General features: G+C 42.1%; 1 protein-coding gene across 4 annotated transcripts in view; it reads right to left on the bottom strand.

The window, feature by feature from the left end:
• The window catches only part of FNDC3B (fibronectin type III domain containing 3B), a 353,074-nt gene that overhangs the window by 49,420 nt on the left and 280,118 nt on the right, over positions 1 to 23,536 (bottom strand). For 3 of the 4 annotated variants that reach the window (XM_060099137.1, XM_060099138.1, XM_060099140.1), the window contains exons 12-19: positions 13,232 to 13,356; positions 11,788 to 11,962; positions 9,865 to 9,951; positions 8,533 to 8,671; positions 6,631 to 6,702; positions 4,420 to 4,538; positions 2,185 to 2,290; positions 1,113 to 1,285 (exon numbers count right to left, since the gene is read on the bottom strand). In XM_060099137.1, coding sequence (XP_059955120.1) covers positions 1,113 to 1,285; positions 2,185 to 2,290; positions 4,420 to 4,538; positions 6,631 to 6,702; positions 8,533 to 8,671; positions 9,865 to 9,951; positions 11,788 to 11,962; positions 13,232 to 13,356 — 996 coding nt within the window. The remainder of the gene's footprint in view (positions 1 to 1,112; positions 1,286 to 2,184; positions 2,291 to 4,419; positions 4,539 to 6,630; positions 6,703 to 8,532; positions 8,672 to 9,864; positions 9,952 to 11,787; positions 11,963 to 13,231; positions 13,357 to 23,536) is intronic. The other variant, XM_060099141.1, reaches the window with a different exon arrangement.

The raw sequence follows: 23,536 nt of genomic DNA, 5'->3' as shown, positions 1-23,536 counted from the left end.
TAAAAGTTTGGGTGCATAGGCTTTCTTATCTTCTCACCAATACATTTTTATTGTCTAGTTTTGTGTGTGTGTGTGTGTGTGTGTGTGTGTGTGTTTTAATTTAAATACCTGTATCTGAAATTCTTTCCTAATGGGCAATTAGAAGAAATCCAGCTCCTATTAAAGGTTTGTGATCATACTTCAGACCAAATGTTTTCATAGTCAGCATGGCTAACATGAAACAGACTAAAGACAAACATACTTTGCTTCTGAAAGGCGTGAACAGGACTCCCGAGAACTAGAAGAGTCATTGTCAACTTCTTGTCGCTGTCAGTGGGCTTTCTTACTTGTAAAAATCTCATCCATTAATTACATCTATTTATGTGCATGGAGTGCATGTATACACACCACTGGCGCTCTGTGGGGCTTCAGCAGCGGTTTGCTCTACCCACACCCTTCTACTTCCTTTTATGTTTCTGCCCATCTTTGACACATCAAAAAGCCCTGTAGTTTCTGGGTCACTTCACTCTCATTATGAATTGCCCCCCAATCCATATCACTCTGCAATTATAAAAAACAAAAACCAATCACCTTTGTGGATATAATATAGACATACTCTTCCAATCTCTAACAGCCCACCTCGACAACTTCAGATGGAGTAGTAAGAAGGACCAGAGAGTTCTACAGTTTTCACTTGAAATAAACGGAAAAAAGATATACTGGCCTCCTTAGCCTCTATCCCAGTCCAGTTTTAAGAACTGACCTAAGACATTGCTGGGTAATTTAGACAATATGATAAAGAAATATTACGTAGCCCTAGTTTCCCATAACTGATTTATACAGTCGATGAGAAAATAGGAAATTATTTTAAAAACTACCAAAAGCATCTGAAGGGTAATGTTGTTATTAACCTTGAACTCCATCTTAATAGAATGATATGAGGACAAAAGAAACAAAATTTCCAGTGTTGGGTCTACATGAAATCAAAACAGTGTATCTTCAGAAATTAGATTTTACATACACTTCTTTAATGGTTGTCAAGGTTGGACAGATACTGCTAAAGATTTTAGGAGTGTAGAAACGGAAGTGCCGGGACCTTATATTTCCGTTACGGTGTATAAGCCTGTACTCACCCCTCCATCATTCAGAGCTCTCACCCTGAAGCGATACATGGTTCCGGGAAGCAGGTTGCCAACGGTGCACTCAAGCTCGGGCCCATGGTACACCTCCGAAGCTACATCCTCAGGTTCCGTCATCTCCACGCTGTATTCCGAGACCTCACAGCCACTTTCAGAGGCAGGAACATCTGGGAAAGGAGAATGTTTTTCATATCAGAACACTTTTGTGTTTCCAGTTGACCCTATCACACCTCACTTTCCACAAGGTTTGCAAAACACCACGTAGGTGGCCTGTCCTCGATATTTACAAAAGAAACCCCACTCCAGAAAAAAGATATACAGAGAAAGTTTCTGAATGATGTTATCCATACTTTCCAAAGCAAGTACGTTTAATGATATTAACAAAATTCCAAAACCGTAGAACTTTTAGGCAATTCCTTTATATCCTAATGCCAGGTAAACGCAAGAAATAGAGGGGAGAAAATCTTCTCCTTAACTTGAAACCAAAGGACACATTAAATCAAGTTAGAGGACCCAAAACTGGCACACTATCTTATTTTAGGCATAAGTGATGGGGAACAATTGTCTGACAGTGTTTTGCAGGTTTATATTTGCCTTTTTACATGCTTGTAAATTGTTGACCCGACAGGAAATGCTAATACAGTTTGAGTCGATACAGTAAAACACCAGGACCCACACATAACAAGGCAGCAAAGATGAGGAGGAATCAGATGTTACCTGATGAACTATTTCTTAGTTTAACCTCTAAATTGAGCACAACTTTTATTTTATGAATAAAGCTGAAAAATTCCTGAAAAGACTGGCTGCTCTGAAACATTTTCTATGAAAGTGCCCTCTGAGGGTAGAGGATGAACAGCACGTGTGGCACCATCAGGAATAGAAGGGTGAGTGACAACGCGGGGAGAATACAAACCCAAGCCCATGTACATTGAACAGAATATGGGCATTTTCAATAGAAACAAATATGGTTTTCAGAAGGAAGACCTGGAACTTGATTACAAAGCATTAAGTCTTAAACTCAATCTCCACTTGTCCAAATTGGCAACGTGAAGACGTGTTCACTCACCCCACTCTAAGTGGACTTCTTTGTGCTTTGGTCTACCCAAAACCCTCGGTGGGCGACACTGACCTGGTGCAATGCTTAGTGTGCGAACAGGGAGACTTTCAGAACACTGCAGGAGAAATACAGGAGAGAATCATCTCTTAGTTACTTTGAATTTATTAGAGCTCTATATACCAAGCAAATTCCACCCCATACCTGCAAATGCTACCAAAGAGGGTTACACATTGAATGTTTACACTTTTTATGCAATAAGATCTTCGTCTCTGTGTGTGTGGTGTGTGTGTGTGTATGTGTTTGTTTTAAGTATGGACATACACTGCATACAGCACTGATAAAAATAATTATTTCTGATGTCAGATTTGTAGGCTGACTTTCTGAGTGTTGTGTATCCTAAGCACACGGTTATTTTCCTTTAAACAAAAATTAGAGACCCTTCATGAGGACAGAAGAGAACACAAAACAACAGCTGGATGAAGTTTTTAAATGGTGCCATAAATGGCCAACCATCCACATACAGAGCAGAAAAGCAAATAAAGTCAATATTAATCAACTGAGTCTGACATTAACCAGCAGGTTCTATGAATACTAAAATCAGCAGGCCGCCTTTTTTGCAGGATCTGGTTGCGTAAGCCTGGTGGTATAGAAGCTGACCCCTTTTTGAGACAGGAGGAGCATGGTAGACCTATGCAGCTCCACCAGATTCAGCCTCCATCCTGAGGAGATGAAGTGCAGAGGAGATGTACTTAAGCATTCAAGGAGCGCTGCCGCTTCTGTGTAGGCTTGTGCAGCACCTCGCATGTAAGAGGAACTCGCTGATCATCTGTAGCTTTGATGTGGACACCCCCACCCTGGGAGGCACTGCATAAATGTCGTCTAGGTGGACCTTTCTTTTTACCTCAGAAGTCTGTCTATATGGACAGTCTAGACATCACAGTACCACTAGCTTGGGGGGGAAAGAAAATCAACATAAAACGACGTCAGAGGTGGGCTGAGTGGCAAAATTCGGCACCTAATGGCAGGTGTTCTCTTGAAAAGTCAACCCAGTACAGGGTAACAGGGTTATAAGTCACCACTGCACGCGCGCTCTCTCTCAACACTAATGGTTTCAAAACCACAATGTTAAATATCTCTACAATGAAAACATCTTTTACCATATTGCCTCTCACTCACTTTCTGAATGTTAACACCATTTAGATAATAACTACTGATATCTCATTTCTAGAGTACTTCATGTGTACTTGTTACGCTGTTTTGAGCCTATGAGAACACTGTGAAGTTGAAACCAAGTTTCCTGACGTGTTGAATGGTTGGTCTAAGGTCATATAAATTGTAGACAATGGTGGTGATCCTTTTGTGATATATAAAAATATTGTCACTATGTTGTGGCCCTGAAACTTATGTAATACTGTAAGTCAATTATACTTCAATTAAAAAAAAAAGAGGAGACAGCAAGAGAACTGCTGCTGCCTACAGATGTGTAGGTTGGGCACTGCGTAATCACAGGAAGTGCCTTTCAGCTCAGTCAACATAGATTTATGTGGCTTTTACAATAATTTTCCAGCAGATGGCAGTAAAGTATCTCAAGGAAGGTGTGTCTCTCATTTTCACAAAACTGCCAGATGTGGTTAAAAAAAAGCTGTGCTGGAGGCCATATCTTTTTTTGCTCTAAATTCTACGTTTTTCTATCATTGCAATAACTGAGGTTCACCCCCTTATTTATTAGCTAATGCAAATTGCAGACCACCCTCAATTTTCAACTGTCAGGTGATCATGCCAAAGTCTTCTAAGAAATTAAGTGAGGGATGCACTTGGAAAGCAGCACAATTCAGTTGACAATGATTTGGGTCTATCTTTTTATACCCACTAAAGCACAATTCGGAAAACTTTGAATTCATGATGTGATACCATGGCAGGCTGCATTACTAAGATACATTTTGTGTGTGTGTGTGTGGTACGCGGACCTCTCACTGTTGTGGCCTCTCCCGTTGCGGAGCACAGGCTCCGGACACGCAGGCTCAGCGGCCATGGCTCATGGGTCTAGCCGCTCCGTGGCATGTGGGATCTTCCCGGACCAGGGCACGAACCCGTGTCCCCTGCATCGGCAGGTGGACTCTCAACCACTGCGCCACCAAGGAAGCCCACCAAGGTACATTTTTAAACAGCAATTTATTCTGATGTTATAGATAGGTTGTCGAGTTGGACCAAAGATGTTTACTTTTATACTGAAACAAAACCAACCTGACTGTGTCCACCAGTACTTATGCAGCAGGCTCGGAGTTTGTACAAAGTGCCTGGTTTCAAGTGGGTGAAAGTGTACTCTGTAGCCGACCCACTGTAGGCCACTTCCCACTGACTCGCTGCAAAACAAGACCCGTGTATGAGATTATGCCTTCTGTAAAAACGTAACAGTACCAACCATTCCTGATAAGAAAAAGCTCTAAGTGGTTTCCATGAAAACCAGCATCTCTTATTCTTTTTTGTTTTTTTCCTAAACAGCCACAGTGCTCTCTTTCCATCTCCTTTACAAAGTTAAATACTAAAATGACATGGAGTCATTTTTAATACTTAGTACTGCTGGCTACGCTACTTAATATCACCATGATTACATTTGCTGACTGTGAGGTTGGGATGCTGGAAAGCACACGAAATCTGTAGTTTGCCCCGCAGCAGGAGACAGCGGCCGGTGTTGAGCAAGCTAGGAAGTGGTAATGGTGTGAGAAGCCCCTGAGGCCAGCTGGGCAAGGGGAAGGCTGCTCGGCCACAAGGTTCCTCGTCAGACCAGGGCACCACTGAAGAGTTTCTCCTGGCTCTTATCTGCCTGGAGGTCACAGTGAGTGAAACCTCCCCCTCCTCATATAGACCAGGTCCTTTGGGTAAAGGCCTGCCGTCTCCATGGAGCCCCACTTAAAAGACAAAAACACCTGACGGAGTGACATTAAAAATGAAATACTCAGTGTGACCCAGGTTATCTGACCAATTCTTGGGAATAAAGCAAGCAAGCGGAGCCACTGGGGGGGCCTGGGTGAAGCTGATGCCACCAGGTGAAGAGCACTGGGGATGCTTCGACTGCCTGCCTGCCTGCCTGCCCCACAAATCTGGGATGTTTATCCTCCTCTGTTTTGCTCCCACTAACACAATGTTTCCAGCAGACTATTTTAAAGGAGGCTTTTACTCCATGCAGTTGTTTTAGGGAAAATACTTTTACCCTGTTCCATGATAGTTACTAACTTCCACAAATGCCCTCAGCTGCTTATTAGGTCAGATTCACAATGAAGCCACATGCGCTAGGGCCATATGACAAGGGGGAATATTAAAGACAGTCATCCTGACATTACCGATCAAACAACCGGCACTGAAAAGGCAACTGGGAACAAGGACTACCGAGGAGATTCAATTAATCGTTGATGTCACGCACTGGCAAAGTTGTTAACTTTTAAGTACAGATGGCATCTACTTTTGATCTGTCACCAGTGGTCAAGAGAGCCACAAAAATTCAAAATATATTTAGGTTTTCACGATGAGCCACTGCACATCCGTGACTTCTCTCCTAGGTCAGATTTTTAGCACAGAATGTGATTTTATGTTAAGAACAGCTGTGCCCATCTCAAAGCATTTTCATGTTTTTCAGCTTAAAATAGGGCCCAACTGACATGAAAAACAAAACACTCCAGGTGGCTATCGTGGCACAGAATAAAAAGCAAGCCACACACCTGCATTGCTTGTTTGTAAAAGTTGCTGTTAACTCTTTCCTTTTTTCCCATATGCATCACTTTTTAAAAAAAAATTTAAGTTACAGGGATTATTGGAGTGGTGAGATGGGTGTCATTTTTAAAGTTCGGATGACTATACTTTTTTCTATTACAGCCTAATAAATTTTATCAGAAAGAAGATCTAAGAATTGTTTAAAAGACACTATAAAGGGAAGCTGATCTCTAACACTGTCCCACTTTAATTCACCTCGTGTGACTAGTAATGAAGAAATAATATGACTCAGAAATCACAACAAAAATGAAGACATTTTCTGAACTTGTGACAAAGTGGGACACTTGTCAGTAGCCACAGCAACACTATATTTTGTCATCCTTTGTGCACCAAACTCATTTGCTGTCTCCAGTTTATCCTTCCTGCTGATTGCTTCGGACACTTTCTCTGCTTATAAGAATTTCTAGAGAAAGCGTGCCAAGAGAGATGAAAAACATATTTATTCTATTAATTGGGACCTCCGGTTTAAAGAAATGACAGGAAATTTTAAAATCGACAAAAACGTACATTTCAAGCAGACTCTGATCCCCGATGCTGTGTTTGAAAGAAAAAACTGTCAATATGTGATTAAGGCTTGTTTATTGTAGTACCTCTATCAATAGAATTAATGATTGCCCGCTATTATTATACAAATGTTTATCTTACTAGAAAACAGGGCTTGAACAAAACAATTTCTACAAACTTCACCTTCAGAATTTCCATCAGTAATCTCTAGCAAGTACTTGAGTATTTCTGAACCACCGTTGTCCTTTGGAGGATCTGGAAAGTAAGCAAATGCCTTATTAGTTATAAAAGTGTATTGATTTTTGTTAGTAAATATTATTAGAACACATAGAATCATATAATATACTGTCTGAATTCTGGATTCAACCAAAAGGCACAATAATTAATATATTATTTCACCCAACTCCTTTCTCGAAAAACAAAAGAAACAAAAACACCACAAAACCTGATTATCAAAGTTCGTAGAGCTAGAAATGTCAAAAAGTTAGCATTTATTTAGTGAAACATGAACAAAACTCAAAATATGGATTTATTTTTCTAAGAGTTATGTTCATTTATTTATTTTGAGATTCTGAAGCCTGCTCTTCAATATTTGATGGTTTTTATATAAGACAAAATATATATTTTTTTCTTTTTTAAAATTACTTTATTCTTTTTTTATTTCGCTTATATCATCAGTGAGAGACGGAGAAGGAAGAAAAGGGAGGTGCAAAACTTACTGACAAAATAAATAAAAGATCAGAATATAACAAATCTGTTCCATCACAGTTTGCTACTAAGCAAACTTTGTATCCCACATGAACCTAATATAAAACCAGAGCTGTGGATCAATAAGAACCTGTACCAAAGAGCCGGTTTGAGGAGGAGGTTCCGGCTTGTTACTAGAGCCCTGTGCGCCTTAGGTATCATATCTGTGTACTGCTAACTCGGTGCCTGCAAGAGTTTTCTTTTCTGAGCAGGAAAATACCTTTTTGCAAGACTACACAGAATTTGCTTCTACTATCAGTTGGCCACCTCTGTATTTTAGATATACCCTCAGGTTACTCATATAGATTTAGAAACTTTAATTCCCGTCTCCTTTCACCTGTTATTTCCATTAATGTATGCAAACTTCGGTAATAGATATTTACAGCAATAATTAAAATATAGCATATGGCTAATGAAAGTAAATACTCAGTGTTGACAGAACTTTCTAGGATATTCTGAGAAAAAAAGCTTTAGATCTGGCAAAAAAGCACACCTAGATTTTTTGTTTCTCTTAATCGTATCCATCTTCTAGGGAGTAGTTCTGCCTCAAAATTACCACATAACTTGAAGCAGTTATATGTCTCAGTGGTTGGTCTCCAATAACAATTTAATAATGTTTTAACTTCCCTTTACATTACTTGACTGCCAGGTAAAATCTTATTTTAGATTTCTGTTTTTTGCCTGTTTGGTAGTTACTATTATTATATGACATTAGTGATAACATATTATGTTTCACATACAACTGCAAATGTTTATCAACATTCTAATGGCATTCATTTCACTGAAATAATCCATGCAGCAGGTGAGCCACAAAATCCTCTACCAGATCCCCACAAATACCAGGACGAACTTCAATATGAAAACTTCCTGAAGTCCAAGACTTCCAAAGACATACAAACAACAAAAACTAGTCTTCCTAATTCACTGTAACTTAAACATTCTGTAAAAGTTAATATGAATTACCTAAATTTTGAAATTTATTTTTAATACTAAGTTTATAAATCAATTTTATATTAAATATTGCTATATTTTAAGGGCAAGCTATTGAAGAATGAAATATATTCAGAGATTACCACATTCAAATCACTAATACATTAAAACTATAGGAGAAAAAAATGTGTCTTACAGGAAAATCATAAAGTAAATGAAATGCTCTTACAATTGTCAATTTTACCAGTTTGTAGAATTCTCAGGATGTTTCTCATACATATATTCCAAACGTGTAAAACTCCCTCAAATAATATGATTTGTTTGTTTACTGGTTTGTCACTACTGAAATTAATCAAGTTTTAAAAAACCTGTCAAAAAAGCAGCAGCAGCAACAGCAACAAAACATACCCCATTTAACACTAAAACCATGAGATGTAACTGGTCCTTTAATGAGGGGTCTTGTAGGAGGTCCAGGCCTGTCAGGACTCGTCGTACAAACCAAAACTTCACTTGGGCAGCTTTTCCCTTCCATATTAGAAGCAGTCAGCTATAACACAACCGAGAAAACATTAATATGCTTTAGATATCAGGTCTTAAACCAGTAGTGACTTTCAATATGGCAAGATCAAGGTATCCATAAACTCACACAGACAGACACTCTCACATATTCTCTTTCTCTCTGTCTCACAGTCTCAAACTACTAATTTATAAGTGTTTCTTTAATGGAGTACTTATTTTCTATATAGTTTAGCTATTAACAATTAAAAATAAAACAACAAGGTAGGTTTTAGCCAAAGACATTTTTACCCTTTCAAGAAGACAAAACAAAACTAGTATGTCACCACCCAGTTCAGTGTTTTGTGGAAGGAAAATACGGGGGAAACGCAGATAAAAATAACCTTGCTTATTTAGGAGTAGGGCAATGCCACCTTGTGGAGAAATGCTAGCAGTATACCTATGATCTCATAGCCAGCATCGAGTAACAAGGATTTTTAAAAATATCAAAAACTATCATTTTCCTTCAATAGTCACACATGCCACTGGATAATCTGACAACTATTTACTGAGTGACTACTACGTGTTAAATAACATGATTTGGCTCACAAATTAAGAGAAAGAAAGGGGGAATCAGAAGACAACCACGTCTCTCCAGGAGGCACACTGTCACACTAGAAAACACCGTGCTGTGCTAGAATCAACAAACAGTGGGCAGCACACAAGGCAGCCTGCTGTTCCCTTCTCTCCTAACGAAGTCGCAAAGAGTTCACAAAGCTGTCTTCCGATTCAACACAACGTCGCCCAATGCAGAGCCCAAGTGGGGAGGGGGTGGGTAAGAGAAGAGCAAAAGGAAAACAGCTGAGAAAAAGAAAATGGGCAAAAGAGCAAAGGGCAACGGAGAAAAGGGAAATCTGATTAAAAGGAGAAACTCTGAATAGAAAGGTGTGACGTGCAGGTGAGAGACAGGTGCGCTGGGCACCTGGTTTGGGTCTTCCCAGGCAAGGGCATCTGGCCACACTGTGATGCAGTTTATTACAGCACATTATGGCAACAGGTTTCTTTCTCAAAAGTGGGTTTTAAAATTAAAGTTGGGTGTGTATTTTATAGATGTTACCTTAAAAGTGTAAAGTGCAGCGAACTTAAAAATCTTTTAACCTGTACAGTAGATTTAAAATGGTAAAGGGATGAAACATAAAACAGCTTCATTTTTAAGCAGTTCAGGTACCAAAATGACTGACTTACCCTGAACTTATACTGTGTGCTTCTTTTGAGATTTTTCACAGTACAGGTTAAATCCTCTCCAGTGTATTTTGGGTGGAAAAGGTTATCCTGAAAAGGCAAAGCCAGAAAGAAACATCAGTATCATAAAATCTGGGGATTAAATACCTTGTCTGTAGGATTTTTATATTGCCTCCTTCCATCATCACCAGTGGGCCAGAAGTCTGGCAGCTACACCAAAAAGAGGGCCATGGTGCTTTAAGAAAAAATTTAACTCTATCACATCATAATTTGTCCTGGATCTGGGTACTTTTATTGTGAGAATAACACTAATTTGAATGAGAACAATGTTCTCTCTTTGAGAGAGTGTAAATTTGCTTTGGAATAGATGTCACCATATACTTTTCTCACAGAGCAAATTTTTCTGGTTACTCAATAAGCATTTTAAACAATGAATTTAACCACCAAATGAACGAAGCTTATGTAGTTAAAAAAATTATCTAACAGTGTTGTCATGAAAAAAGGCTCTTGTACGGAGATCCTTACTGTCAAGCTGCAATGTGCTATGCAATCCACTGGCTGGGGTTTCTGACACAGTGCCCTCTTCTGGCCAAGCGGGAAAGCAGAGCTTGGATGGGGAAGACATAACCCTTCAACGGGATAAATATCCTACTGAAAGCTGACTGTACAGAATTCATTCAATAATATTCTCAGTCATGCACACATCCATCCATCCACCCACCCATTCATCTCGGAGCACCTTCTATGCATCAGGCTCTCGTCCACGCTCTAGGGGTTTAGCACTGCCCAAGAACAGACTAAGTCTTGCCCATCAGAAACTGATATAATAGCCAGAGAAAGCAATTAACAAAAAAACCTACAGACAAATATGAAGCACGCTGTGTGGTGTTAAGTGCTATGAGACGAGAAGTAAAGCTGGGTAAGAGGACGGAGTGGTGGAGCTCGGAAGCACTGCTTCCTGCGGCTCTGCAGGCTCCTTAAGGCAGCCACATATGGCTCCTCCAATTTAAACGAAATACAATTAAAAATTCAGTTCCTTGGGCTTACAGCCACATTTCAAGGGCTCAGCAGCCACGTGTGGCTAGGCACTGTCTTATTGGACAGCACACAATACAGAACATTTCCATCATCACAGAAACTTCTCCTGGACAGTGCTGTTTCACAGGGTGGTCAGGAAAGGGTCGTCCAAAGAGGTGGCATGTGAGAAGAGACCTGAAGGAAATGAGGGAAGTCACTCAAAGATATCGGAAGGGGCATGAGAGCCAGAGGGCACCGGAACTGCAAAGGTGGGGCGGGACGGCGCAGCTGGTATGCTCAGTGAGACCACAGTGGCGGGAACAAGGGCAGGAACGAAGACCCTGAACGGGGAGGACCTGGAAAGCACTGTAAGAGCACTGGCTTTGCCTCTGGAAGAGAAGGGAAGGCACTGAGATGCGAGGGCTTCTGAGCAGAGCACTGACATGACCGTATTTGTTTTTAACAGGATCACTCTGGCTTCGTGTGGAGAACAGACTGTAGTGTAGTGAGGATTAAAGTAGGGAAAATACTTAAGAGGCCATTCCAATAACCCAGGGGCGAGATGATGGTGGTTCAAAAAGTGTAGCAGCTGTGCAGATGCTGAGAAACGGTCAGATTTCTGGATAACTTTTGAAGGGAGATTTGAAAGGATTTGCTGACTGACTATATATGAAGTCAAGGAAGAGCCCATGGGTTTCTGGCTTCCCCAAATGAAAGCATGGCAATGCCATCTACTTGGATGGGGAAGACGGTGGGAAGACCAGGTTTCTGCTAGTGGTTACAGTGGTAGAAATTAAGAGCTTGGTTTCAAATTTAGGCAGCGAATCTAATTTCACCAGTGCATCCTGTAGTTATGATAAAACTGACTTTACCAAACACACACAAGGGTATAAAATGTGCCAGACTTACATTTTCATCCTCCTGGATTTCCAAGGTGTAGGTGACTACTTCCTCAGGTGAACAGCCTTCTGGTTTATTCCACTGCAATGTGACCCATGTGACCCCAGCTCGAACAAGTCTTGGTGCAGAGGGCATCTGAGGAATGTTTCCTAATGTGTAGCACACCACCTCTTGGCTATACCCACTGGAGAGAAACAGACCCGGTGAGACGCGTTTAGGAGCACGGGAGGACTCTCGGCATTTCAAAAGAGCAGAGATAAGCCTACCTGCTGCGCAACTTGCTTGGGTGGGAAAGTCTGGGGCCTGACAGGATCATTGAGCAAAGGAAGGCAAAGATCCTTTATGTGATATGCCCTACCACAACTTCAATTTGCCCCAATCCACCCCACCGCCCCCTGCACTGCTCTGCTTAGGTCCGCTACTAGAAAAGTATGCCATGTTACAGGACAGTAGATTTAAAAATTTATTTCCCCCCGAAAGCACCCAGCAGAAAGCACAGCACAGTGTGATGGTGACAAGCTATGAGCCACAGCTACCAAGGAGCCTTCAAATCCACGTGAGAGCAAATAACTGTCTATTGATAAAATAAATGTTTTACAAATATATATGGTGCTATTTTCCAAAAGTTTGTAGATGCTTCTAATTCATCTACAAATTCTTGAACTGTAGAAGCCTTTATCATTATGACCGTTCAACCAGGGCACTCTAAAAATACAATGGCTATCATGGGTAGGGAAGGAGGGCTGTAAACCTTGTGGTCTTAAGAAGTTCTTTAGGCTGGAAAAAAGGTTGGGACCAATGGTGTGTTGAACCTTTAAGAAGATTTTCAACAAGCAGTGATGAAAGAAAAAGATTTTTCCCTTAATCAACAGTTACCCAAGAAGTGCAACTGAAATACGGTCTTTTCAAAGCACCTTTAATCCATTGATGCTTCGCCATAAACCTGTTCTTGCCTTTCTCTAGCAGCTTGGAGGCAAGCCGTGTGTCCTACCCAGCCCAGATTTTCTCCACTCCTGTGAGTATCTGCCTGGGCTTGACAACAGTGGATGGCCCAGCAACTCTTTCTTTGTATCAGGAAACACTCAGACATAATTGAAAAAAAGGCAACTGAATGAGTAGCTTGCTAAAGCGATGAAAGGAAAAGGCACACAATCTGAAAAAAATAAAGCCCCCAGAGGATTCCTTTCAAAATCTGTAGTTACCTTCCTCCTAATTCTCAGAGACCCCTAGTGGGCCTTTGCATTACAGCCTGCAAGGCTGCAAAGAGGCCACACAGTGGCATTTATCACCTCAGAAGGGGCTTTCTAGCCTCTGATTAGGATTCCCTTTCAGAAAATCTCTAACTGGTTCGGTGTGGAGGCAGCAGGTGACCTTGCGCCTTTTGGCAACGTGACAGAAGACTCAGAAACACCACACGGACGCTTAAAGGCATGAGGACCAGGAAACGCCATACCTGGTGCCAATGTCATTCCGAGCAGCCAGCCTGAATGTGTACCCCATTGCCGGACACAGCTTTGTCAATTTGCAGTGTTTTTGGCTCCCAAAGAAGCACTGTCTGAAACCACTGTTTCTTTTCCCCTAAAACAGTGAAACAATGCAAAGAAGTTTAAAAAAACATAATAAGAGAATGAAGGAGTATTTTGAACAACTGTTTAATTTCCTAGTTTGGATGAAGAAAACCAAGAGAAGGAAAGTGCTCCACAATGAAATGCCATCCCTAACACAAAGGCACTACAGAAAGTTGTGTTACTGAGAGGGATAATGCATGGTCCTTGTGGTATTTTGTCAACAAAATAAAAAAGGCCCTTTCAGGCACAAGGCAGTGCTCAAGTTAAGGATCACAATTTCTCAGATCTTCTTCCTTACTTGGTCAAACTGCCTGATCTGACTCATAGGAGTGAGTCTGCAGCCTCACAGGATTGCTAACTCTGGAGCTGCACAGCCACCCCCAGATGGCCCAGCACCTGAGGACCAGTCTACACAGCTCTGCAAGCCACAGAAAGTCCTCCCTGGTCTTCTCTCTCCTCTCCCGCCTTGTGGCAGCCCCCAAGCCCACACGTGTACATTCTGGCCAGTGAGCTGTTTGTCTACTCATCCCTAAATACTGGGCGCATGCCTTTGACTCATCTTGTCCACATCTGGTCTCCTCAAGGCAGTGCTTTGGACAATCTGGGAGTTCTGTCAAGGCTTGCAGAGTTGAACTGAATGTCTGACAAGCACTTCATCTATACGTATTACAGCCATTCTTAAGTTTCTTATGAGGCTGGAAACATATTTTTAATGCCTTCCTAGCCTTACATGATGCTTCAAATTCCTCGAAGGAAAAAGAAAACACTCCAGTGGGTTCTCTTAATACAAGTAAGAAAACAAAAACAAAAACATAACTTAACTATGCTGTGCCATGCTCAGAGGCATGGAATACTCACATCGGCAGTTTTCTAGAACATATCATACCCATAATCCACAGTACTTTATCTATGTTTATGCAAAAGAAAACCACATGCTAACACTGGATGAATTAGCATTTTAATCAGACAGCCAGGCCCAGGACTTTCAGGAATGTTTGAAATTCTCAATTTATTACATAAAAAACAAAGAAAGCACATTTTTCTCCTAAGCAAATTTAAGCATTTCCTTCCTTAAAGCAGGTCTCCAAATGCTTTCTACTGAAAGAAACATTCCAGGTGAAGTCTAGTTAAAAATAAATATACAACTAGCTTGAAGTATCAGTAGGTTGAACAGATTAAAAACCACCATGCCACATTCATCCTCAAACTCTTCCCAACTCTCCCCTCACAAGCAAGGTGGTACCCTTTTTCCAAGGAAGGGAGTAGAAGCCCTAACAGTCCTTAAGATCCAAAGTTCATTTTATCAAGGATTCAAAGTACATTCAGGTGCAACTACGGAAAATGGGGAGTGGGGTGGGGAGGCAGTCAAACATAATGTCTTTCAGCGGCTACTTGAGCAAAGTCACCCTGTGACTCGCAAATCATGCCCTTATGCTTACTTTAACCTTGAGTGTTAAGGTTGCTGCAGACAATTTATTCACAGAAAACCCGTTTACGCATACGTTTGCATAATTACATCCAGTGTCTGATTACACTCTATGCGCCGCACGCCCTGGTATGTTCTGTATCCATTTCAGGCAGTAGCAGTGATCTACCTTCTTTCCTCCTCTATTTCTGAGCTCAGAGTAAACAGTGCAAGAAAGGCACATCCTGCTGCCACGGAAGCCTCATCCCTTCCAAACCCAATGTTGGCTCCCCTTCAATGCCTCATTTTTCCTATTTCTTTGTTTGGTCTCCTTTGCCCATTTCTCGTGCTCAGAACTACAGCCAGTAAATAAAAGCAGTCTGTTCCTTACTAGGTTGATCTGCTTTACTTCGGTGAAAACCAGGCTGTGGTTTAAATGAGAAAAAAAGAGAGGGGAGGCATCAATGATGGAAACTAGACTTTTATTTTAAGAGGCCAGAGCACTGGGGCTCACTAAAGAATGGGGACAGAGGCATTCTGTGACCTTCAAGGTGTTTTCCTCTATTGCTAACATTAAAAAATTTTTTTTTCTACTTCAGTATCAAGAACCATTACTAAATGAACTCCAACCTGCTTAGATAAATCATGCCAAATTTTCCATCTTAATACCTTCCAAGATATACAACTATGTGCATGGACCTCAGGAACACAGAGAATGACCCAGAGTTGTTGGAACTTCAGAATCAAGTTTTAGAAACAGTATTTGTAGAATCTGAAGGGGGTAAGAGTACAACTATTTCACAGAGTTAAAAAAGTAAAGCTTATTGGTGAATTTTTAGAAGTCACTGAGTATAAAACAAAAAAAGGGGGGGTGGGAGTAGGTTAACAAAATATTTCGGACATGAGAAGCTTCTGAATAAAAGAAAATACTCGTGGATGACATGGAGTTTAATATAAAAGGGATATCTGAGAAGAAAGAAATTAATATTCAGAAGAGTCACTGCAGTGCAGAGGTAATCTACGGCTGAGAGGTTAGCAGGTGAAGATGGCGAACACCAGTGTGGGATGGCTCCCGCGTCCCCCTGCTCGCCCGTGAAAGCCCAGGCCAGGCTCTCAAATGGCTTTAGTCTTAGGCCTTAGAGTAAGTACACGTTCAAAGGTACAGGCGATGTGAAGAATCTGTTTGTAAACCAGGAGTGATCCCAGGTTGCAGATAGCATTTATAAATAAAATATTACACAGCTCTTCTTGTTGACAGAAATGGATAGGGTTAAAAAAAAAAGATAATGCTTTAGAAGGCTAAAAGATTGAGAGAAACGGACAGGAGTGATAATGTGAATGTTTATCTTTATTTATCAGAAATTAAATATGTCCAAGCCACTACTGTCTGAAGTTTCACAAATGGTAAATCACAACTTCCATGTTTGATAGGGAGAGTGGCTCCAAATGATTTTGAGATATTATAATTTATGGCATGTTCCCTCTTTTAATAAAATCTAATTTAAAGTACACAGGATTACCAAGACATAACCGCTTTACTTGGAAGGACAACTTACTTTTTAATAATTTAAAGTTAGCTTCATGCAAAATCTCCTACTAAACCATGGTCCTAATGGAAATGCATAATCTCTCGACACTTTGTAGGGCTACTGTCGTCAATAATCTGGTCAAACACAGGCAGCAGGGACACCTGTGGCCAAGGCCTTGTCCTGGTCAGCTACTGCTGCTAGGCTACTTGTGGGGTGTTACATAGAGGGGGGTTCCAAAGGTCTAGGAGTTGGCTGGTCTCCAAGATCTGAGGTATGGATGCCCAGTAGCACCCTGACTCTGCATCTTGGGGGATGACGGACGTGCAGCATGGGAGCAATCAGGATCAGAACCTCCCTAAGATGAGCACTTGAATTCCTGTTCTCCCGGGGAAGCAACAAAAACTTCACCCCAACTAGAGAAAGAGGTGAGAGGAGGCTGGAGGCCCACACCCTTGATCATCCTGGAGCAGACCTAGCCACTGGACTACTGACCTCATTGGACATAAAGTCCCAGCGTGTTCTGGACTAACTTGCTACTGCCAGTGTCCACAAGCCCAAAAGGGCAGATTTTCAGGGTTCCCCCACTTGTTTCCATTTCATAGTCTTGGGCATGCCCAAATGATTTTTTCTACCACACACACTGGGTTCATTCAAGGACAAGATTAATCTTTACTAGAATGTGAAGAAATCTTGGAATACAAACCAACTGCGTGTTAACAGAGCTCAAGGTGCTCACTTTGGCAGGGAGTGAGGCTTTACAAACCCAGCTGCCTCCTTTTTCAGCTGAGCTCCTCTTCTCGCTCAGATGAATTCACGGTTCTCGCTAATCTGCCATCATCCTGCACCTAGACCTAGCCTGAGAGCACACATTCACCACCCTGGGCGCTGAGACAAATGGAACTGTTTTCCGCCCAGGCTCCAGGGTGCTTGTCCTTCGATTCTGGTTAAAAGTGCTCAATTTGCCAGCAGCTGAATCATGTACAGAGCATATATCAGATTAGTCCTGCCCCAGTCCTGAGGTCCCCTGCTTTGCCTCTATCACCTCTCTTACCATTGAACAAAAATACACTGCATATTGTCTACATCCTAGACCCCACTGGGTCAGCTTAATCTCCATCCCTCCAGGCAGCCCGCTCCCTGATGCCACTGCAACTCTATTTACCACAGAGTTCACCGGGCCTAGTCTGCATGTCTCATTTATCTGATCCTTGGTGAACAAGTGCTTCTTTTCAGTCCTAGATTCACACAGTGAAGCGGGGGCACCACCTTCGGGGGCGAGTCGCAGCCTTACCACAGTCAGAATGCTACATACTCCACCCACATCTGTCCCTGCTCCATCCTCATCCTCACTCCCTTTGCAGAAGGGTCATACATTTGGTTACCACTCCTAATAATAATCAGAGTCCGGATGTTCTTTTAGGTCCTACAAAGTTCCTGCTACACTCTGAAGAATGTCAACTTTTTGCCAGACTGTGAAAGGACCCAACCTTAGAAAGGCAGGGGTGAGAGAAGGAAGCATGGGGGAGTGTGTAAAATGTAACCCATGTGGCTACACAGCAGACAGTGACTCACCCTTGGAAACATTTTTCAAGATGAGTTAATATAAACTTCAGGGACAAAGATCTTCTCAAACATTATTTCACTCTTTAAAATGAAATTTGGGGATAAATGATAAATAAAAGGTTTAAAATACTTTAAGGAATATATTCTCTATTTTCTCATTTTATCTTCTGCCCTTTTACTACCTACTTGAGTATTTTTCTTTCTAATCTAGTTTAAAATTTTAAATTAGCCCTTAAATAAGATTATAAATATATTATCCCCTCAAAAAAGGGGGGAGGGAGCACTTTGCTGACCTCCTGTGAGTCGCCCAAAGGAAGAGGACACATGTAGTACAACAATGAGGCAGAGACATTAATTGGCAGGAAAGCAGTTTTTCTCATGGGTTCCCTTTCCTTATCACTGAGGGAACAGGCAGTAATCTCTCCCATCTGTTTAGTGAGAAGGGCCGGGTTTGTGCACCGCTGAGTCACACCCCGTTGGCTAGCGAGCCGCGCTGGCCACAGGGTCTGAGTCCCATCCTACCACTGCATCTCTGGGGCACATCTGTCTTCTTTCCCCTCTTCCCAGAACACTCAGAGGAGAGCAGGGGTAGGAAAAGAGTTACGCTGTACTTTCAAAGTCCATGCCCTTGCATATAAGTCTTAGGGCATAGTACCTAAAACACTGTATGTGCTACACAAAGATAAAGGGGAAAAGATGAATGGACTAGGAGAGTCAAGAGAACCTTTTATGTCACACGGTGACAATTTTAAACATGTCCAAACATTCTTTGATTCTCCATCCAGTGAGGAGGAAAGCCTATGACCCTTTCCCTTGAATGTGCACGGGCTCGTGACACTCTTGTAACTGACAGATGGAGTGGAAATGAAGTTGTGTGACTACCAAGGTGAGGTCGAAAAGATGACGAAGTTTCTGTCTTTTCCCTGGAATGCTCACTTTTGCAATTCTGACTCCCCTAAGGCTGCCATGCTCTGAGGGAGCCTGAGACGAGGTCCCACCGCAGCCAGCAGTGACCACTAGATTTGTGAGTGAGGACCCCACCAGAAGGTTCCAGCTCCCAGCCAATGAGCCCTCCCAGCTGAACTGCCAGAAATTGTGGAACACAGGCTAGCTACTCCTCCAGTGCCCTGTCCAAATTCCCAGCCCAGAATCCATGAGATAAGAAAGTGACTGTTTTAAGGCATTAAGTTTTGAGGTAATTTGTTATGCAATGTTACAGTCATCTATTTTGATGTCCACAGATGTTTATAATATGAAGTTTTTCAGTAAACTTTTATAAATTCCTCCTGTACTATAAATAGCCAGGAGGTAAGGGAGCAGAAGTGTGCTTGCTCGTACTCAAAACCAATGTTTAAAGTATGCCGGGATAAAGGTTTCTATTTTCTACATGCACTTAGCACATGCTTTTTTCCCTCAAAGTGTCCAACAAAGTGAGGCCTCTCTGAATAGATCTTAAAAATTATTTCTGTAGAAGCTAAAAATGTAACAAGATTCCTATAAGATCAACCAAAATTGTTAATCAATGGCAATGCAGTTACTTCATTTTACAGAGTGACATTTTAGAGAATTAAAATTTTTAATAATGCTATCCCCAAAGTTGTAGAGAACCCTGGGAATATTTTTAAATACAGACATGCAAAAGTCTTTGGGCAGTTCAGGTACCACATAGCCTAAAGCCTCAGGAGTGAGCAAATTAAATAACCTTTCAAAGGACTGTCGCATATAATTGTGTTTCTACCTCTGTTTGGTATCTGTTTATGACACATAATGGAATAAAGTTCTAGTGGATAAATCAATTTACAGATAGGTCTGCCTATTTGAAAAATGGAATCTAAGTATATAAAAAGTATTTATTTCATAACATGCCAACTAATTTTTAAAGTTAAAATGTTTAAAAGTAGTTGTTAATTTGTAAACTATGTAACTGAAAACAAAGAAAAATATTTTTTTCAAATCTGTTTTCCTTCTTTATAAACTTAGTATCTTCATAACACTGTCCTCACCACTTAGGAAGATGAACCCTTAAAATGGGTTTGTTTCCTGCTAAGGAACTTAACACATCTATGGCCAATTCTATACATACAACTCACGCATACTCCAACTAATTCAGGCCACAGGATTTTCTTGCCAGGAGTAGTTCTGTAGACTGAGGTTGCTGTGGTTTCTCTGGCTGACATTTCCAATTCCCCTGGACTGCACTAACAATCTTGGAAGCTGGTAGGTCCAGCATTGGTACTACGAGATGAAGTTGGCTGATATTTTCAATTGCCTTCAGATTAATAGATTGGAAGAGATCCTTCCGGCTCCTCTTTCTGGCACAAGAAAATGAGAATGGCCAACACCAGGGTGCCCTGTGGTCATGTGGCTTGTACTCTTCCTGATGTTTTCTTGATCTACTGACCTCCTTCTCTTACAGGTTCTTTCACAGCCATGCCTGTTGCCTTCCCAAGCTGCTCTTACCATGTTTGATAACTGCCTGCTAAATAAATAACATGCATTTGGCTGTCAGGTGTCCTGTGCTCATGGCCCATGGCTGCTGGATCCAGACATGGGCTGAGTGATTCTGGGCTGGGCACTCCCTGTAACGGCATAGTTCAACCTGTCAGAAACATCAATGATAAATCAAATAAAAAATAAGGCTGCACTGGCCAACTGAACTACTACCAGGTTCGAAGGTTTAGTCTGCTAGTACATCTATATTTAGAAGTTGTACCAGCATTGGCCGACCCTAGGTAACATCAAATATAAATGTTGGCTTGAGATATAAAGGCATGTATGGGTTCAGCATAGCCATATATAAGAAGGGGTTCATAACAGGGAGGTGGGGACACCCCACATCTGGGTGGATTCCAAAGTTCTTTGCACCAAACCTCACTCTCCCCTCAGTGATGCCTCTTTCATTTAACTGACCACTCTGGCACAGAGGAATTTTCAAAGGTAAGAAAAGGGGGTAGCGTAGTTTGTGGCTGCATATTACTAAATAAATACTGCATGCATTTTATCCCCTGGCACACTAGTTTTTTATATTAGTGGGAGAGGCTTGGCTATCTGAAATAGCCAAGGATGTTCCTCTGGTTTAAAACAAACAAACACAATGTTCTTATATATCTCTCCAAATACGGAGGCTCACCTGATGTCGAGTGCTCTGATAGGATCAATGTATTGAGACTATCCCGGTGAAGGGAAGGGGGTGATTTTAGAGCAGACTCCCTCTACAAGGGATGAACCAAGGGACGGATAGGCTCAGTTCACCCACCTAGCCAAGGCCCAAGGCGGCCATCCTCTAGCTGGCAACCAACAAGCAGGACAAATGAGTTGATAAATTAGGCGCCAAGGACCAAGATGCGCATACGTAATATAGCCTCAGCTGGAAGCTCCCCACAAAGTCTGCTGCCCTAATACATGATAACCCCCTCCTGTACACGTGACAAATGGTAAAGAGCATGGAGAATCTGCTTCCGGTGTGCAGATGTCTGGGGTCCCTAAAAGAGAGGGCTCCTTTTAACTCAGCTCTGTCTTTGATACCTATGGACTTCTCTGAGTTATTAAATCCTTCCTTGCCTAGTTTCCTTCCATAGGGGCTATAGTGGAGGAAGCTGTTCCCTGGGACCTCAGAAACCACCCTTTGACGTGGAGGTGGTCAAGATCTGGGATGTGGCAAAACACTGTCATTCTGCCAGGTCACTGATTTGGCCCTTACATAAAATATGGTTTTTGATGGACAAATGACAAACGAACCTGGGACCCCACTCTCCCATCTCCAAGAGGGCACTCCCCGAGAATGGGCAAAGAGCTCGTGGGCCTGGGCAAGTGGCACCTTCCCCTGACTTTCAGCCAGGCATCGGCGATGGGCTGGGGAGTAGGCACTGGCCTTCCCAGTCTTCTCCACTGAACAACAGGCTATGCAGCCTCAGGCAGCAGGGCTCCTCAGAGACAGCGTCAGCTGCACTCTCGGCGAGGCTCTCCTTGTCCGCTCTGTGAGGCCAGTAAGTCGCTCTGCTTGCCAATGCTACGGTTCTTCCAAGAAGGGCTGTCTAACCAGAAAAGCTCCGTGCAAATTCACTCGTCCAAGAAGCCTTTTGAAAGATTATCAATATAACTAACACCTAAGTTAAACAGGAATCTGATTAATAAAGCAGGAACCAAGCACCTCCTACGGAGCCAGCTCTTTCTCTTTATGAGCTATAGGTTGGCTGCTCCGGAACTAGATGCCCATAAAGTGACAGTCTGGGGTCTGCCGCCTAATCTAGGTTTCTGCAGTGGAGCTGCTGAGCCCGGGCCAGGCTGCCTAATGGTTCCCCATGGGCTTCTGGGCTCTACCTGCTGCCGGCCTTTTCTGTTCGAGTTCAGAGTATACTCCCCTTGATTTCTGCAGTATTTATGTCATTCTCGGTCTGCTGTGTTCTACAGTTGTGTTCACTCATTAGTCACCAGGAAAGCCAAATGTGACATTCCTTTTTGGGCTAGCTGAGTCACATGTGAGGGAGAGTCTCAGGAACTCCACTAGTCACATTCCCACAAAGCTATTTTTCTGGTTCTTTCGTATATTCCCAAAATGTCATGTCTGGAAGCAAAGCTAATGGCAAATTAGCATCTATATATAGCACTAACATCCATCTTTATTTAGTTCAAACCAGAGCTATTAACTTCAGGGCTCCTGCATAAGTTCCTGACAGAAAAATGTCATATTCCTTTCATACACTCCTTCTGTAATTGTTGACTTTTCCTATCCCCCATCTTAACATCAATGTGCTTAGGTGGTCTGAAATACTCATTACACAGAATCTGTCATTGTCCAAGTTATCTCATTCAATTTTAACCTACCTGTGAGATAACAGACGCTATTTTTCAAGTGGAGAAGCTGAGACTTGGGGGTTAAATGATTTGTTTGACTAGTTAGAGACAAAGCAGAAACAATCCAGTTCTCTTTGGGTGAACACCATGTCACTGAACACGTAAGCATGAATCCACGCCATGTGTTCACAGTGAGATCTTAGGAGACCTGCGTTTGTGCTGAGGAACTAGCTGCTAATAGCACCAGTTAGCATTTCTGTAGAGCACGCGTTAAAACAATATCTAAGAGTAGAACTCACACTACCACTTATCTGAGTCACCCCAACAAAGGGACGTGGCCAGGAAAGGCCACACCTTTCCAAGTTATGAAAATTGATCTGTTTCAGGAGAAAACTGAAACTGATGGCTATAGCTGAAAAGCCAGTGACACCTGTGTGTTCCATTTTTAGTTGCTCATTACCATCTCGTAGTCACAGTTACTTACTGCAGTGATGGAAAAGTGAAGGGAGTGGCTAGGCACAATTACTCATGGAGAAAAGTAGGCATCCAGCCCCCCTGAAGAACTATTAGTGAGTAATTCCCAAGTGAAGTCTGTGGACAGTGCTGTGACATACTGACAATGAATTTAGGAGAGAGGGTATATCAGCTTCCCCCCCCCGCTGTGCCTCACAGTTCTGCTTTCTGTTCCCCATTAGGGCCACACCTGCCTTCAGAGACCAGCAGGCGCTTAGCTCTTGATTTAAAGGTGGCTTTTCTGAAGGTCAACTCAGCACAGCATCCCCAGTCGTAGGAGAAATAAAGGCCAGGTACTCACTGGCCTCTCTGCTTCTGCTCTTTCATTCACGAAGTTCTTTTTCTAGAAACTTGACAGTAGGACTTGAGGCCCTGTGCTCCTAGTT

This window comes from Mesoplodon densirostris, chromosome 5, assembly GCF_025265405.1.
Source record: "Mesoplodon densirostris isolate mMesDen1 chromosome 5, mMesDen1 primary haplotype, whole genome shotgun sequence".
NCBI lineage: Eukaryota > Metazoa > Chordata > Mammalia > Artiodactyla > Ziphiidae > Mesoplodon > Mesoplodon densirostris.
Note: the sequence above shows the minus strand (reverse complement) of the source record. Positions and strands in the feature narration are given on the sequence as shown.